General features: G+C 54.2%; 3 protein-coding genes across 3 annotated transcripts; 2 read left to right on the top strand and 1 right to left on the bottom strand.

Moving 5' to 3' along the window:
- Positions 1–381: 381 nt before the first annotated feature.
- On the top strand, positions 382–5,678 carry atxn7l2a (ataxin 7-like 2a). Its single transcript, XM_068742831.1, is given in 11 exon segments — positions 382–511; positions 1,372–1,440; positions 1,515–1,857; positions 2,046–2,287; positions 2,566–2,648; positions 3,329–3,528; positions 3,601–3,781; positions 3,853–3,974; positions 4,112–4,307; positions 4,310–5,005; positions 5,444–5,678. Coding segments are annotated over 11 exon segments (2,280 nt in total). The 3' UTR covers positions 5,462–5,678.
- Positions 5,679–9,967: 4,289 nt separating this feature from the next.
- On the top strand, positions 9,968–12,757 carry cyb561d1 (cytochrome b561 family, member D1). The gene is made up of 3 exons (XM_068742724.1): positions 9,968–10,236; positions 10,731–10,768; positions 11,527–12,757. The coding sequence occupies exons 1-3, from the start codon at positions 10,080–10,082 to the stop codon at positions 12,031–12,033; spliced, it is 702 nt and encodes a 233-aa protein (XP_068598825.1). The 5' UTR covers positions 9,968–10,079; the 3' UTR covers positions 12,034–12,757.
- A 205-nt stretch (positions 12,758–12,962) lies between these two features.
- On the bottom strand, positions 12,963–17,598 carry zbtb40 (zinc finger and BTB domain containing 40). The gene is made up of 12 exons (XM_068742722.1): positions 17,593–17,598; positions 16,649–16,844; positions 16,147–16,556; positions 15,889–16,052; positions 15,538–15,781; positions 15,109–15,459; positions 14,788–14,994; positions 14,532–14,696; positions 14,249–14,463; positions 14,020–14,176; positions 13,588–13,805; positions 12,963–13,430 (listed from the first exon to the last, which is right to left on the bottom strand). Exons 2-12 carry the CDS (start codon positions 16,798–16,800, stop codon positions 13,215–13,217), a joined length of 2,499 nt encoding a protein of 832 aa, XP_068598823.1. The 5' UTR covers positions 16,801–16,844; positions 17,593–17,598; the 3' UTR covers positions 12,963–13,214.
- Positions 17,599–18,153: the final 555 nt, after the last annotated feature.

Raw genomic sequence — 18,153 nt, 5'->3', positions numbered from 1 at the left:
CAAGCCAGAACCTTGTACCTTGATATGTGTCATGTCTGCAGCAGCTTAAAGGGCCTCCACAGAATTCTACATGTGCTTAATTAAGAAAGGTGGATCCAATTGTAGGCTGCAGATGTTTCATGTTATATTTGAAACTTTTATTTTTGTTAAAAGCAGGTCAGAAACTTCACACACGAAGGGAAAAATTATTTCTTATTTATCTTCGTGTTTTAAGTCTTTGAAGCGGCCGGAAAAGAAGAAATGACATCATTGAGAAACTTTCTGCTCCAACCTGTGTGTGTGTGTGTGTGTGGGTGTGTGGGTGTGACACGAACGCGCACGCAGGAAGTTCCTATCCTGCCGAGGGCGCGAGAGATGACGTAAGTAGATCGCCGCGCAGTGATGATGGCGGTGCGTGAACGCGCAGCAAAAGCAATGGCTGCTCTGGATCGGCGGGTGCCTAGCCTCGATGATTTCGTGGGTCAAAGCTGGAGCGCCTGGGCCGAGTGGGCCGGCGTGACGGCGGCGGATGGTAAGGACGCACTCCGACGCAGACACCGGCAGCCGCGAAGCCATTTAACCAAATCCGCGGGGTTTATTTTCGTGGAAACGGAGGACAGAGCTAACCGTGTTACCCAAACAAAGACCCTGCCGGGTCCTAGCGCTGGGTGGGTAACATGTTGCTCCCTCCCGGTCCCACGGTTTTCAGGATAAAACAGTCATTGGGGTTGTTTTTTTTGTGGTTTTTTTTGCACGTATCGGTGTGTGTTTTACGGCCGTGGTCGTGGAACAAGCTGCCAGCCGTTCAGAGACGTGTTCCGTGTGAAACGGGCGCTTTTTCTCGGAGCGGAAGGAGGCTAGCGTGGATGGTCGGGCGAGCAACTTCTTGCCGTGAAAAGCTAGGCTAAGCTAGCTAGCGAAGAAAGCCAGCGTCGCCGTTGACGACGAGTGCAGCTAGCGGTAGCATGCTAACGCTAGCAGCGGTGGGGCTGAGAGTGGACGCCGGTGGGGGGGGGGGGGGGGGGGGGAGCAGTCTGCTGCGCCCCGCTGCCATGTAAACGTTATCGGCGTCTTCTTCTCGCCTCACGCTCATGTTCCCCATTTAATAGCAACGTTTCTGCCGCAGCTGAGCTCATGTGTGACCCAGAAAGTGTTCTCGCCCTTCCCAGCTGGGGGGGCGTGTGCGCGTGCGTGTGCGCGCCCACTCATTGTCTCGCATCTCTCCCAAGTCCCGACGACTATCAGATGAAGTCCCGCATCCTGTTTGCATCCTGACTGGAACTGTCACAGGAATAATAAGGAAGGATTTATAGAGCTCCTCTTAAAGGTGTTGATGTTGGTTCCACCTCCCTGACTGACTGACTGAACACCTGCAAGTGTTTGATGTTTCAGGGCCTGATCTGGATGATTGCAGTAAGAATGGCAAAAAATCTGCGGAGGCCATGTCGCTCAGTAAAGAGGGTGAGTTCATCCGCCGGACGTCGTCGTTCAACGCGGAATGGGACTTTAATTGTTTGATCTGTGTTTCCTCCCAGACATGTCCGTCTTCGGCCTCTACCCCGGCCACGATGACTTCTACCTGGTCATGTGCAGCCATTGTGGCCGCGTCGTGAAGCCTCAGGCGTTTGAGAAGCACTGCGAACGGAGACACGGCCCTCTGGCCAAGCTTTCCGCCCGGCTGCGCTCGCCCACCCCGGCGCCGCAGCCCCAGCCGAGGCCTCACCACGTCCACTCTCCCTCACACGGGGGGACCGGCGCTGCTTCCGTTTCGTCCTGGGAGGGTCGCAGCCAAGGGGTCGGGCAGCTACGGGCAGCCCCGCCCTCGCCTTCCACCCCGCCCCAATACAGGCACGCCAAGAACTCCAAAGATGGAGTACGGTAAGAGCCGAGCAGCACGAGTTAGGAGATGGTTGTAACCGGAGCTGAGCTGAACGACGCGGGGAAGGAGGAGCGCTATGAAGAAGCTAGCGGTCCTCCTGTAGCTTAGCACAAAGAATGGAGTCAAGGGGAAACTGCTAGCCTGCCTCCGTGTTGCGTTGAAAGTAAACTTCCTCTCCATCACCCAGACATTCCCCGCTGGAGAAATCCTCCCCGAGCCGCCGCGCGGAGGCGTCGCTGTTCAAGCAGCCGCCGCCTCTGGAGCCTCCGATGAGTGCCCCGCCTCCGGCAGTCAGAGATCCTCCCTGGCCGCACGGAGGCACCCCGCCTGGGGACGGGCCCCCCACCCAGATCCAGAGGAAAGACTCCCCTCTTTCCTCTCCGCTGGCGGGCCACCGGATCCCCAGACCCTACAACAAAGTGGCCTCCAGTGAGTTCACGCGGGAGACGTGGGTTTTGGGTTCTCTGTGCAGTTTGTACCGCCTAAAGCCCGGCCAGCCGGGATCCAGCCACACCGGCTGATGGCGGCGGGTTGCTAGGCGACTGATCAATCATGATCCTCGTCATATTTAGCCACACGGAGTGGAATTGTCTGCCGCTGCGCCGGAAGCCCTCCCGGCGCTCGCCGGGCCTCTTCACTTCCGTTTTATTTTCTGTTTTTTTTTTTTTTCTGACTGTGCGATGACATCACTGTTTGTGTGTCCTCAGAGAGGGAGTGCGATCTGGACAAACACTGCGGCGTCCACGACCCCGACAGGAAGAAGGTCTGCACGCGGCTCCTGACGTGCAATGTAAGCGCCACCGCGCTCGGCTGGGGGGCGGGGGGGGGGGGGAGATCCGGTCTGGACGTCGCTGGGACCGCTTCGGGGGGCGAGTTGCTTTGAAAGGGAGTGTGAGCGCTGCAAATGGCTCCCGGCACAGGAAGCGTCCTTATATGGTGGCTTGAGTGTGGAGGAGGAAGTGAGACGGGATGACTCGATTAGCAGGAAACAAACGGAGACGTGGAGGGGAGCGGCCGGCGTCTCCTACCTGCTCCGTGGGTGGACAGGATCTCGGCAGGTTACCGTTTCCTGTCGGACCAGGGAATGAATTTAACCCTTTGTTTGCAGTGACGTCTGGACGGCTCTGATTCGTTCAGTGATGACTGAAGTGGCGCCGCTTGATGCAGCCTTTGGATTCACTTTGGGGGCGTCGCTTAGAACCCTATTCCTCTCCCAGGTTCTCCCTAGATCCAGTCAGAACATGTGTTGACTGAAGATTCGGGTCAACCCCAATGGTTCCTTTTCAACTGTTATGTGTAAATGTCCCGGCGGGGGGGGGGGGAGAATCAAGGGAATCGAGGGTTGGGTCAGAACATGATCCAATGAACAAGCTTGGGGCGGCGCTGTAGCTTCTGTAGCCGGCGCTAGCCCCCCAGCTAGCCCCCAGCTAACTCCCTGGACCGGTTCTAATCCCGCTGCCGTCCCGTCAGATCCATTCCATCCACCAGCGCCGGAAGGTTGCGGGCCGGAGCAAGAGCTTCGACCAGCTGGTGGCAGAACTCAAAACCAAGGTTCGGGAGAAAGGGGCTCAATCTCTGGAGGGAGGCTCCTCCCCCAGCCCCGAGGCCCCCAGGGAGCACGCCGGCGCCCCCCGCTGCAGGAGGCCTCTGGCCAGCCTCCCTGCTTTCAGGTTAGCGAGCTTCACCCCAGCCGGCGACGGCGTCCGGGACACGTTTTAAACGGGTTTCCTTTTGTCCTCCAGTCGCTCTACGGCCGCGTCGGAGAGCGTCCCGGAGGAGGACGAGCAGCGGCCGGATGACGGACGCCACCGAGCGCCTTCGCCTCTCGTCTCCGGACGACTCTCCAGCGACGAAAGCGAAGCCGAAGGAGCCGACGATCCCGCCGACTTCCCGTCTTCTGCTGCGCATCCCAGACCGCTGGCTGTGAGTCGGCGCTTCGGTGAACGGCGAGCGCCGGCTGACCTTAATGGCGCTAACGAGTCTTCTTCGTCCAGGTGTGTTCGTTTGGCGGCCGCGCTTTGGGTCGCGGCATCTACACGTTCGACAGGCGGCTTCACCACCTGAGGTCGGCCCTCAGCAGCATGCTGGAGCAGCACGTCAGCGCTCACCTCTGGAAGTAAGAACCCTTCAGACCCGACGGGGGGGGGGGGGGGCGTCGCCGCCTTTCTGAGGCGTCCCGTGGGCTGTTTGACCTTGAACGAATGTTGGATCCAGACGCCGACCTGATCTCTGCCGTGTTTCTTCTCGATGCAGGAAAATACCTCAAGTCCCAGATGTCCACCCCCCACCCCCCGCAGCCAAGACCATCGTTTTCTCGCCGCCTTCCTCTGCGTCCGCGTCTTCTATACGTTCTAAGATCCGCACAGGAAGTCACATCAAAACGCCATCATCGACCTCGTCCATTCGTGGACCAGGAAGACCCTCGGCAGCCGTGCAATCAGAAAACACTGGGGGGGCGGCGGCATCGGTCATCTGGCGTCCCCCGGTGAGCCTGTGGCCATGTGTCAGGTGGCCTCCGGGGGGCCCAGGAACCCTGTGGGCCGTCCCAGCAAGCAGATGCTAAAGCTGCGGGGAGGGGCAGCCGCCGCCGCCGCTTCCCTCCGCAAACGCAAAGCCCCGCCCCAGGAAGGGGGGCACTCAGGCCCCGACAGGAACTGCATCGCCCTCCAGGACCGGGGCCGCCCACCGTCCTCTTCCTCTTCCTCATCGAGAGCCCCCATTTACTCGCCTTTCCCACACGGACAGACAAACGGCACGCTTTCCCCCAGCGGCAAACCCCGCCCCCAGCCCTCCCCCTCGGAGTACCGCTCACCAGCCCCCAAAGCAGTCTGGACCTACAAACGAACGCACACGCCGCTGGGCCATCCGTCACCCCCAGACCCCCCCTCCGCCACCAACAACTCCCACAGCAGGGGCGGCATGGGCGACTCGGGCAGTGGGCGGGGCTTCGAGCACCAGGGGCTGGCGAAGAAGCGGAAGGGGCTCGGCTTGGAGGATCACCCGCCCTCCTCCAAAGCCTCGGTGCACCGCATGGCCCCCCCCAGCTCCGCCTCCGCCTCTTCACCGCGCTCCAACTTCTACACCTGGAAGGAGAGTAAAGGCGGGGGGCTGGCCGGGGGCGTGGAGAAGAAACTGGGCGCACAGAAGGTGAGTTTGGGGGGGGGACAAGTGTCGGATCAACCGTTTCCATCGTCGGTTCTGTTCCTGCTCCGAATCGTTAAAGGTGATCGATCTGTGATCAGCCGGCGGTAACGATCTCTGAAGTGTCTCCATTGATCCGGACGATCGTGTCGCTTCTGACGACGAAAAGAAACGTGATCTATAAAAGTAATTCTGCTATCTCAGAAGGTCCATGCCACCACCTCCGAACCCGACTTAAAGGGCTTGTGAAATGTAAATTTGGGAATGTTGAGGAATTTAAATTTCCCACCGATTCGAACGAACTTTCCAGAACCGCGTCCGGGTTCGTGAATTTCTCTCTCCTTTTCTGACGGTTTAGTTCTAGTTCTGAAGGGGGGGGGGGGGGGGGGGGGCTGGAAAACCGTTTGTTCAAATCTAAGTAACACATTTTATTTTGTCCTACAGCCAAAACTGCACCATTAAGTGTGCCTGCCTTACAAGCCACGACGAGGGAGCCGGCTCCGCTCAATCCAGGACTGGGACCACAGGACGTGTGCGTGTGTGTGTGTGTGTGTTTGTGGAGGTGTGTGTCAGCCTTTCGTCTGTTGAGCGGATGCTCCAGGATGAGTGTGTGTGGAGTCGGTGAATGTCTGAGGGAGACCTGGGAGCGGGAGGGCTGGATAAAATTCAGAGTATGGATTTAGAAATACCTCAAGACCATCCGGTTATGCTGCTAATATGTTTATAAACTGGATTAAAAAATGTCCTTTACACTTGTTTGGTTTCCGTGCCGTATCTATAAACTTTATTTTTAATTTTCTTTCACATGTAGGTGTAGAACGGGGTCTGTTTAATCTCCTGGATAATATTATGTTTTACCCAATCCAGAATATTACCTGGGCCCATATATTTTGGTGTTCTCTAGATTGTCATTTTCCAAGCCTTGTCGTGTTTTGTCATAACGTTGCTTCCCGTGTCCACCGATGTGGACGAGACCCTTAAAGTTCTACATGCAGATGATCCAGATCCTGGGCTGTACCCTACAGCCCCCCTCCTAACTGGATCTACGCCGTCCACATGGTGATCTGGATCAGCACCAAAAGGTTCTAGATTGTTCTTGGTATCTTTATACACCAACCATGAAAAGTCAAAGTGAATCAGAGCTGATGTGTATTTTTAACTGATTCTTGAATCCATAAATGGGTTTTAATGTTAAAATGTAATATTTGTTCCTGACCTCATTCTGGATCAGAACCAGAAGACATGTTTCATGATGGTTCATATCGGACCCGTTTATGACTGGGATGTTTGGTGAGTGAATTGAATTCAGATTTTGCAAGATTAAAAAAAAAGCCTCCATTATAATAAGTAAATGGAAAATTCCAGATTGTTTTATCCAGACAGGTATCCAGATCGCTCTCAAAAATGTAATGGGGTCTAAATTTGACCAAGGCCCAGCTTGGTGGTTTTTTTCCATCAATATCCATCCAGCAGTTTCTCTGTAATCCTGCTAAACAAACGAAAATCATCAGAAGAAAAAAAGTTTGTTGGTGCATGTAAGAAATCTGGATGGAGGGTCAAGATTGACCCATTTATCGGAAACCGCTAGGGGGCAACAATGCTGATACTGGCAGGTTAGGATCCGGAAGCGCAGAAGAAGAGACACAGTCGGACGTACCGACAAACACGAAGAAGAAGAGAACCAATCGGCTGAATGACAAGTCAGCAAACTTAAAGCTGACGTCTGTAGCAGCAGAGAGCATTTATGAAAGATCCCACGTTAGAAACGCGCTGCTTATAACAGTGTTATAATAAATAACCCCAGTGTTATAGCCGGCGTTAGCCGTCGGCTCTAAGATAAATAAGATGAGCGGCAGCTGAAACGCGTTAGCTAATTGTCCGCAGTGACGAGGCGTACGGATACCGACGAGGGCTAAAATAAATGTACAATAGAGCAATAAAATAAGTGTAAGAAAATAAATGAGACAACATAATTAACATTCGAAATATTTCGATTTATTTCACAATTTCTCCTTCTATACCTTTAAGACCGCACGAGAACATAAAAAATCAGGAAAGGGGGGTGAACTATTTAGAATCAGTTTTATCTTCAAAGCCCTGTCCAATGCTGCTGAACGAGCAAGCCAGTGGCTCTGGATCAGGAGGAGAGACAACAGCTGGGCTCCAAAATGACAGAGACAACATCAGGGGGTATAGAAGGGGGTAAGGCAGAGGGGGGCACACCCGGGACGCCAGGTGTTGCTGCTGAACCCTCTTGAGGTGTCGTGGGCCTGTTCAGTGAAACACCTATGATGGAGGGTGCCCACCTGATGACCCCAATGAAACCCTTAGCCCCTTCTATCCTGCCCTGTGATGATCTCTCTGTGCAGCTCAACAGCTGTAACACTGGATGTATGCTTGGTGACACCTTGATCAATCACTTCATGTATGCTGACGACCTGGCCATATTGTCACCGAGCAGTGCTGGCTTCCAGCAGCTCCTGGGCATATGCACTGGCTATGGTATCAGGTTTGATGTATAGTATAATGCCAAGAAGAGTGCCGTCGTGGTCTGCAGAACCAGCGATGATAAGGGTTTGGACTTCCTAAACTTTTATCTGTCAGGGCAAGTGCTGTCTGTCTGCAGCAGAACGAAATATCTGGGCCACATCATCAATGACCAGCTGGGAGATGATGATGACATCATCAATGACCAGCTGGGAGATGATGATGACATCATCAATGACCAGCTGGGAGGTGATGATGACATCATCAATGACCAGCTGGGAGATGATGATGACATGTATAGACAGCGGCGGATGCTGTATGCGCAGGCTAACATGCTGAAGAAGAAATTTAGTTTCTTGTGGATCCTTGTGGATCAAGTACAAACAGGCCAGCATGCAGAAGTTGAGGGTGGCGTACAATGACTGCATGCGGATACTTCTCAGGAAGCCCAGATGGTCCAGCGCCAGTGAAATGTTCTGTGGTGTCGGGGTTAACACCCTTAATGCTCAGCTGAGGCACCTGTCATACAGGTTTATATGTCGGCTGCATGACTCAGGGAATGACATCATCAGAACGCTGACTCAGCCAAGCCTAAGTGCTGTGAAGTTTAACTCAGGTATTTGGTGTCATTGGTACCTGATGTTATTATAGGATTACTGTGTTTACTGTGTAAACGTTGTGTGCTTTTTAATTGGACCATTGTGTCTGCAATAAAGATTTTGATTGATTGACTATAATCCCTACCCATTTATCAAGGTAAAAAAGGATTGTAACATCCAGTCCCATTCCGGTATGCAGTCAGACGAGTTTGGCTCAGGGATGAGGACGCCCCTGCCGTGCAGAGTCCAGCGCACTTTGGGTAATAACACCATATCCTGTTGTGACGTGGTGAATACGGGGCTAATCGACGGTCGCCAACAACGCCACTTTAGGACCTGCCCCTAAAGATATAGTTTTTCCTTTTGGTCCCCAGCTCGCTTTAGCGGGTTTCCCCACCCGCAGGTCCGCTCACAGGGATGACCAGCACGGCATTAGGAATTCAAAACATTTATTAACACTCTAAAAGCAAAACTAACAAAAGAAAAGGAGAGACACGGCAGTGACAGTCTACGGCCAACCTGCCTTTGAGACGGGGAAAACACAAATGAGGACTTGGAACGAGGGAGGGGAAGCACCTATATACGCGCCCCCCCCCCCCCCCCAATCAGTGGTAAACGGGCCACAGGTGCTCCCTCCCACACCTGCCTGCCCAATTAAATTCGGCGTGGCCGGATTGGCGTGGCCGGAATCGACGTGGCCGGAATCGACGTGGCTGGATCGGCGTGGCGGGATCGGCGTGGCTGTGTCCGATGCCCCGCGGAGGACGGGGAATGACCGGGCGAGGCTCAGCGCGAGAGCCAGACATTTGGGGGAGTCACCAGCGGGAAGAGCAGACTGAGGGTCATTCCAGCTGTTCTTTTGGGGCTGCGTTTTGTGGCGTACGCTGGTGTATCTGGGGCTCAGGCGCTGAACTTCGGGTGACGCCCGGTTTTTGACTGTTTTTTGAGAACCGTTTTGTTTTTATGTTATGATTTATCGGTGGGGCACCGATAACTCGGAGGGGGGGAGGAATGTGACCGGATGATTGGGGTTAATTGGGCAGGCAGGTGTGGGAGGGAGCACCTGTGGCCCGTTTACCACTGATTGGGGGGCGCGTATATAGGTGCTTCCCCTCCCTCGTTCCAAGTCCTCATTTGTGTTTTCCCCGTCTCAAAGGCAGGTTGGCCGTAGACTGTCACTGCCGTGTCTCTCCTTTTCTTTTGTTAGTTTTGCTTTTAGAGTGTTAATAAATGTTTTGAATTCCTAATGCCGTGCTGGTCATCCCTGTGAGCGGACCTGCGGGTGGGGAAACCCGCTAAAGCGAGCTGGGGACCAAAAGGAAAAACTATATCTTTAGGGGCAGGTCCTAAAGTGGCGTTGTTGGCGACCGTCGATTAGCCCCGTATTCACCACGTCACACTGTGTTTGTAAAACTTTGATGGCTGTTCAAACCCGGAAGTGAAACAGAAACGCGAAGCCGTCATCCGAGAAAGTTAGAGATGTACAATTCTATCGTTCTTTACCAGACAGACGCGGTAAATTCAACAAACGGGACGTTCGTTTCCCGCTCGAGGGGAGTCCAGTCCCGTAGTCCGGCCCGGTTCCGGTTCGAAGCCGGGCGAGGCAGCACCGTCCCTCTAGGAGGGAAGTTCCAACACGTCTAACTCCGGGACGCGTTCGATTGTTGTTTACCGACTACGCGGCGCCGTCCGTCCCGTTTTTCCTGTACAGTTTTTATTTTTTCAAGGTGACTGGTTAAATAGTTTCCTATCACCGCGCGCGGCGGACGCGCCGCTTGGTTGCCGCGCCGCTGTCGCGCCACCCCGCCTCGCGTTGCGGCTCGTCTGGAGCGGCTCCGCCTGCGGAGACGCGTCTCGTCTGTCTGTCTGTCTGTCTGTCTGTGGTTGTCTTCCCGTCCGTAACTCGACGGCTATGGAGCTCGCGCAGCGCTCGCACGGAACACGCGCGCCCTTCACGCCGGCCTGGGTCTGCGGGTAGCCGGTCAGGTGGGGTCATGCGGCCGGAAGTGGAGTACAGCCCGGTGGGGGAGGGGCTGGGCATGCGGGACTTCTGGCTCTACGCGTGGATGCGGAGGGCGGCGGTGATCGGGGCAAGGATCACCGCGCTCGGCCTGACCCTCGTCATCTCCGTGCTGTCCAGACCCGGAACCAGTGAGTCCATATATGGATCGTCAGAACCGTAAAGCTTAATTCAGGTTCCCGGGCCAGACTAAAGCTTTAAGATACATGAGTTATGTACATTTAATGTGATTTTCTCTTAAAACCAACTCGAAGTTGAACAGAAGGATTTAGCGCTTCAAATGTAAAATAATAAGGAAACTCTTTTTCCACATTTTGATCCCCGATACTTGATTATTGGTGTAATGAAGCCTAATTATTATTAATTATTCCTTCTATATTGGGTTTATCAACTAAATTCAGATTAGTTTTCATCGGCATGAACCGAGTCACACAGAACAACTTAAATGGTTCAATACGTTATTATTATCACAATTATTGTTGTTATTGTTGTTTTTAATCATTATTATATTACTATTATTATTGCTGTGTTTTATTCTACTGTTGTTGTTGTTGTTTGTTCCAGACACAGGAAGGTAGAGAACCTTTTGAAATGAGACTTGCTGACTGCTGTTTCTCTGTTCCAGGTCTGTTTTCCTGGCATCCCACGCTCATGTCCTTCGCAGTAAGTTGACAGACGCAGCTTCACGTCTGTGGCTGTCTGTGATTTACTCTGACACCGATAAAACGTCCTGACATTCGGTCCAGAGCCCAAAAAGTCCCAGTTCCACTTCCCAAAGGTCGGAGTCTTCTCCTTTTCTCTGTCCTGCATGTTCATGAAGAGTGTTGCTTTCTGGACGGCTGATTGGACAAAAGAATTTGAAGACGGCGCTTTAAACTTAACTTGCAGCGCAGATAAACAAACAAACAAACAAACAGTAAGAATAAAAGAGAAAGTCATCACTGCGACGATGCCGCGCCTGCGGGCCTTCCCTCCGGTTCGTGCGTCCGTCTTCTTTCCACTGTGAATAATAGATATGGGGGGGGGGGGGGGTGTCGGGTTACAACCTGACCTACAACACGCACAGCGTCACATGGGTAGAGGTTTGTTTATCGCCTCCACCCGGAGGGCGAGAAGGCAGAAACGGGTCAAATATAATGTGATAAATCGCGTTTCCCAGCCGCCGCCGCCGCCGTCCTGTTGAGACGTCTCAGTGCAGCGTTCTGATGAGTCCATGAGTTTTAATCTAACGGTCGGTGCTGCGGTCACATCCCCAAGAATCAGAGCCGTGTTTAGGACCCCGTCTGAAACCCCAGACCAGAGTGAAGAGGTCCGTCCCGGTCTTCCTCCCGGTCTTCCTCCCGGTCTCCCTCCCATTTACGGTCTCTTCCTCCTTGGTGAAAGACGCACACGCCTGCATTGTGGTCTTCTTGTCTCTGCAGTACTGCCTCTGTCTGACGGAAGGCATCCTCGTCTTGTCCGCTGAAGGGTCCCCCTTCTGCTGCAAGTCCCGGACCGCTAACGTCCGCCTGCACTGGTTCTGCCAGGCTCTGGTTCTGGTCGCCGCCGCCACGGGGGTGAGCTTCATGGTGGCCTGCAAGAACCTGTCGGAGCTCAGCCACCTGGTCAGCTGGCACAGCTGCCTGGGCGCGTGCACCGTGGCCTCCACCCTGCTCCAGGCGCTTTTTGGCGTCTTCATGATCTTCTCCAAGCTGCTGCGCCTCTCCGCCTCCCTGCAGAGGCTGAAGCTGTACCACGCCACCTGCGGCCTGGTGGTCTACCTGCTGGCTACCGTCACCGTGGTGTTGGCCATGTTCTCCGACTGGTTCCAGGCCTCTGTGAACAGAGCGGCGTGGTGGGGGCTCCTCCTGGCGCCCCTCTTCCCCGCCCTGGTGGTGATGAACCAGATCACTAATGCCTACCTGCCTCGCAAGAAGATCACCAGCTAGGAGGCTAACGGCCCAGAGCACGTGAGCTCTATTAGCGGAGTGGCAGCCATATTGGATTGTTAGCAGCAGGCTAGTTTTGAAACCGGAAAAGAGGCCGGACAGTCCCACGCAAAACCCATTCACAGAGTTTTGTAAAATATTGGTTGAGTGGTTTTTGCGTCATTAGGAGAAGAGTCTGTCAATGACAAGGAAAATTCTAAAACAATAATCAATCTTGATCAATCCTTTGAAGTCTCCTGGAAATCTATCCTGTAGATTTCATGTAATCCTGTTAACAATCAATACTTACTAGTCCACCCCCGGAATGTCATGGACACCTTTGTTTAAAGCCTGCACCTAGTGGTCAGAAGAGGAACCGCAGCTTCAACTTGGGCCTCTTTGCTGCCTTGAAGCTGCAGACGTAAGAAACACCTTCAGAAGAATTCAAGATGGAGTCTGTGGACGCGTTAGCAGAAAGCTAACTTTTTGACTCGCGGGTCACGATGGGTTCTAATACGGAACGGATTGATGGAGTGTTTGTGTGAACTAATAGAAATGACATGTAACGTTTTCTACTTGTGTGCCTCGTCTGCCGTCCCTGGAAGAGGGGGATCCTCCTCGTCCTGAACATTCCTCCATTTTGTTTTTGTCTCCGATCGACGTCTTCTGACGTTAAACAGTCGATGGATGTCCGCTGAAGGTTTTGTGATTGTGGACGAGATAAATAAAACCGACTTGACGAACACCGCCCTCGTTGCGTTACTGGACCAACATCTAGTACCCAAAGGCCGCCACAAGAGGGCTCTTTGTCCCCACTGCTGCGTCGAGGACTAAATGCGTACATTGACGTGTTTGATATCTGTAACACGTAAAACACACTTCTAGAAATCATCCCTTCCTGATCAGGTCATGATGTCACAAAGGTTCAAGACGGAAAAGTGAAACTTAGAATTCTCAAGTTTATTCCACTCGAAAAGAGCAAACTTGTAACGGGTAAACAGTTTGTCTTGTGACGTCGGTCACCTTCGCCTGTAACGACTGGAAGACGAGGAGCCGCCGCACGAACAAAGATAAAAGTGGCGTCCTTCATTTAAATAAATCGTGAGCTTCAACGTGGAGGACCTTGGAGTTGGCGCGTTCCGTTTCCGTGGTACAAAGACGCCTCTGCGCTCCCATTGGCCGTGCTTTAGGCCCCTCCTCTGTTACGAGTCGGGATTGGACGGTTTCTCCTCGCAGATGAAGGTGACGGAGCCGTTCAGAAGGTCGTACATGTTGACCTCCACCACCTCCGCTGACGGTTTGCCCTCTTGTCCGCCTGCCAGAGCCACCAACACCCGCTTGGCGGCGGCCAGCTGCGCCTGCTCCTCAGAGATGGCTGACTCCGCCTCTTCGCCACCTGTTGGTTCTGCTAGTTTCACCTGATTGGACAGAGAACCTGCCTTTAAAGGTGCTCTGAGCTCTTGGAGGAAACGTCGTTGTCAGCGTGGCACCGCTCAAACGTCGACAGATGACTGATATGAACTATAAAATACTGCTCACACACACACACACACGCACACACACGCTGCTCCTTACTGTATGGGAGGTGGACGCCTCCTCCTGTGGCTCCATGTGTAAGGAGATCAGGTGCTCCTGCAGCTCCGCCTGGGAGGTGCAGGTTAGGGAACAGAGGGGGCAGCAAAAGGCTTCTCTGCTCTGGTTGACATGCTGGCTGCTGATGTGCTCCTGCATCTCCCCCTCCCCCCCCAGCACAGCGGGGCAATAGGGGCAGTGGACCCCCGCCACTGCCGGCCCTGGAGGACAAACACACAGATCACCTGACGGGACGTGTTTGTGTGTCTACAAAAATACACCGAAACACAGGTGTGTTTGTTGTAGTTGTTGTATTCTGAAACATACCTGTCTGCAGAGGCTGTACCTGTGGACAGGTGTCTCGTCTCACCTGGTAGGTAGAGACGCCTCACCTGTACCTGTGTGAAGCGCTCTGCCGGGCCCGTGCCGACTCACCTTGGTGCTCAGCCGCCTGGTGTTTGGCCACGCTGGCGGCGCTGGGAAAGAACTTGAAGCAGATGTCGCACTGGACCAGGTTCTTCAGCTGCCGGGTGTGGTTGGCGAAGACATCGGGGTGGTTGGTCCTGTTGTGGTACCACAGGCCTGACAGTTGCTATGACAACAGAGAACGCCACATGCATGACGTCCTCACTGCAGAGCGGCCGAGCCGAACAGCTTCTCCTACCTGGTAAGACTTGCTGCAGAGGTCACAGCTGAAGGGCTTCGTTCCAGTGTGCGTGCTCTTGTGTTTGTCCAGCAGGGCGGCGCTGTTGAACACCTTGCTGCAGGTGGGACACTTGTGGTACTCCTTCGGGTGGAATTCTTGGATGTGTCGCCGATGCTCCGCCAACGACGAGAAGCTGAGGCAACATTTCTGACAGTCGTGCGGCTCGGACAAATCTGACGGGAAAATAAAGAGCTATGACATCTTGGTCGCGCGTGTGTGTGTGCGTGCGTGCGTGTCCTACTGTGGAAGGTGTGCAGGTGGACCGTCAGGCCGCTGGCCTGGCTGTAGCCTTTCCCACATTGCCGACACACATACGGCCGGTCCCCCGTGTGCGTCCTCACGTGACGCGTCAGTTCGATGGACTGGGCGAAGACGGCCTTGCAGTACTGACACGCGTACATCTTCCCTGGACACGAGCACAGGAAGACCACGGTGAGCGAGGCGTGGCCGACGCCGACGCCCCCCCTCCCCCCCAGCCGGCCGGCCTAGCGAGTTACCCTCGGAGTGCTTCTTCTTGGTGTGGTACGCTAGCGCGGCCGCCACCCTGAAGCTCATGGCGCAGTGCTTGCAACTGTAGGGTTTCTCCCCCGTGTGAAGCCTCACGTGATTCTTCAGGGACGAGTTGGCGCCGAACTTGGCGCCGCAGTCGTCGCAAGCAAACGGCTTCTCTTCGAAGTGTTCGGTGCGCTTGTGGTAAATCATTCCTGGAGGTCAACGAGAGGGAGCAGAGGTCAGAGGTCACGCGTCTGCGCGCACGGGATTCGGTTTCGCTCGACTAGAAGACGAGGAGAACCGATCTGGGTTCTTGGTTTCCTCACCTGACGGGTGGGCAAAGGTCCGCCCACAGAGGTCGCAGGACACCTTCTTCTTGGCCGGCGCGGGGTCCGGGTGAGCTTCTGTCCGATGGCGCTGCAGGGCTCTCTGATTGGGCAGCTTCACCGAGCACCGCTGGCACCGCAGCGCGCTGTCCTGGGACTTGGGGCAGCGCTTCACGTGGACCAGCATTCGACACTTGTAGGCAAAGCCCCTCTTACACCAGCAGCAGGAGAACGGCTTGGTGGCAGCATCCGCGTCTTTCTCTGCCTCCTCCGTGATGCCTTCCTCCTCCTCCTCCTCCTCCTCCTCCTCCTTCGTTTCCTCCCTGCCGTCTTCCTGCTTTACAGACTCGGCTGTGGCGTTTAGGAAAAGAACCGTTTCCTTTACATCACAACGGTTTTAACGTGCGGCCGGCCGAGTCTCTTTGTTACCTTCGTTTTGGTTTTCCTGTGGCTCCTCCTCCATGTCCTCCTGTGGCTCCTCCTCCGCGTCCTCCTCCTCCGCCTCCTCCAGCAAAGGCAGCAGCGATGGGGGGAAGCAGGAAGCAGCTTCCCGTTGGACGGCTCGGAGCAGACTGAGGAGCGCTGCTCCACGGAGTCGCCCGTCCTTCACTCTGCTCATCAACTTCTCCAAGGCGGAGCCGGGATCTGCCCCCTCGCAGCACCGACAGACGACCTGCCGGGGGGCAAGAAGGCAACTTTAGGATTTTTAAAAATGTGTCTGAATTGTTCTCTTCTCGTTGAATCGTTTTTGCGCGTCCTGCTGTTTGTGTGCCGCTCTACCCGCCGCTCCTGGTCATCCAGGACGCTCCGTGCTGCCTGGCCCAGCAGCTCCAGGACAGAAGGAACGCTGGCGAGGAGTTCCACGATCTCATCGGAACATTCCAGCACGCCAGCTGAGACGCCGCCCGACACCTCGGCCGCTGCCGTGCCGGCTCCTTCGCCTTCTGAGGATGTAGCTTCTGACAAACACATTCTGCGTGAGAACACGGAGGACGCCTTTCGAAAATGTCCACAGAAGGACAAGAAGCCGAAACTGACCGGAGGACTCCGGGACCGCCACACAGGCCCGTTTGCATGCTGGTTCCTCCTGACCTCCGTCCTCCGTCGGCGCCGCTGCCGACTCCGCGTTCCCCGAGGTCAAGTGGTCCTCGCTGGGCGAAGGAGCCGGGCTGCGGCTCTGGGTTTTGCTGGTCATGGCTACGCTTGGGATCTGCGTAGAAAGGTCCGGGACCGGGGGCTGCTGGCCCACGAGGCTGGTGAGGACGTTTTTGAAGCCCACCGCCACGTCGAACATCTGCAGACTGTCTGCGGCGGTGATGATGCGGCTGACGTTGTGTTTGCCGATGGGCAGCTTCCCGGTGTAGACCATGTCCAGCAGGCAGCCAAACTCCTGCGAGGACACCATCGTCGTGTCGATGGAGATCGTATCCGAGCCGTCCAGGAGAGACCTGTCAAAGAGACGTCACAGGGGGGGGGGGCAAAGAGTCAATCACCGCCCCATCTGAACAAAGCATAGCAGACAGGCTGCAGGTGGCGCTACCTGAACAGCAGGCTGGAGGCAGCCAGGACCAGCTTGTGGGCCCGGTGAGGACTGTCCCCCACCAGGATGGTGCAGTCACAGAAGTGTCCCTCTTTCCTCAGGGCCCACAGCTGCTGCATCAGCTGGCTGCTGTAGTTGGGGAGCTCCAGCATTTTGTCCCGAGGGCCCGGGAGGTGCAGAACGCTCTCCGTCCTCTCTGAGCATGGAGAGAACATCGTGCGAATTAAAAACAAACAAAAAAAAGAAAGAACTTAAAGAGTCGGCAGCGGCCGGAATCTGGTGTCTACGCCCGCAGCGAAGCCGTCGAGGACCAGGAATGTAAAGGGCACAGCTAATATGAAGCCTGATTGTATGTTTAGAACTACAATCGGGGATCAAAGGGATCAGATGTGGGTTCATCTTTTCCCTGCGGTTGGACTGGATAAAGTCGTTTTGCATTAGAGACTTGCTTTTGCAGCAGAAACTTCTCTCTGTGTTCGCTTCGTTAAAATGCATCAAGGGAGCGTGAAGACGGGCGAACCAATGAGCGACACCGGAGAACAATGCGGGGGGGGGGGGGGGGGGTGACCATGGCAACAGGAAATGGCCTTTCACCCCGGTGAGGTCGGCTAAAAAAAATAAATAAACAATAATACTAAATGTCAATTAGCTAGCTTCTGTGAAATAAAGAATGACTTCAACATGAAAAAACAAAAACATATGTTCGAATCTCCTGCGCGGACGGGTTTAGGGCGCAAACTTCGTGTATCATTCAGGGAGCGCTAACCGAGATAGCACACCGGCTAGCTATGCTATCCGCCATTAGCTTTAGCTACTGATGCTAATGTATTCTAGTAAAGTGTTATGCTAAATCAGGGAGTTGATTGTGATACGGGCGCCGTTACAGCGAAAATAACCGCGAGGCGCCGTCCGACATTCAGCTTCCTGCCAGCGTCCGACTTTACCTTCAGATATTCAAACGATCCGTCTCTTTATTTAAAATTCTCTGCCGAACAATTCTGGTGTGCGCAATAAAGCTTAGCCGTTTTGAAAATGGAGACACAGCCTACGGCAACAAAACAGGGACATTTGGGAAACGGTGGACCTGAGTTCGCCTTTTTGCCTTATGCTTGGTTTTACTCGTCGAATGAAATAACGTTCGGGATTACAAACAAAGACAGACATACTTGGTTTAAAATAACATTAGTTAGTATTAAATTAAACCAGTTAGCAAGGCTCGAAGCTGTGGAGCAGGATTCGAGTTGTTTTAGAACGCAGCAGAGGAATGGAGGAGGGGGTTATCTTTGAAGGAAGAGTTTGAGCAAAGTGTAGGATAGACTGATGGGTTTGAAGATGGAGACTGAGGGTCTCATGTTGAGGATCGTTAGTGGGTTCGCTCCACAGTTAGAAGAGAAGGAGAAGTTTTCTGAGGAAAAGACAGGAGGCGCAGCTAGAAGTGGCAGAGAGGAAGATGCTGAGGTTCTCCTCAGGAGTGACCAGGTTGGGTAGGATTAGAAATGAGACAA

Source organism: Brachionichthys hirsutus, chromosome 8 (assembly GCF_040956055.1).
Source record: "Brachionichthys hirsutus isolate HB-005 chromosome 8, CSIRO-AGI_Bhir_v1, whole genome shotgun sequence".
Lineage (NCBI taxonomy): Eukaryota > Metazoa > Chordata > Actinopteri > Lophiiformes > Brachionichthyidae > Brachionichthys > Brachionichthys hirsutus.
Note: the sequence above shows the minus strand (reverse complement) of the source record. Positions and strands in the feature narration are given on the sequence as shown.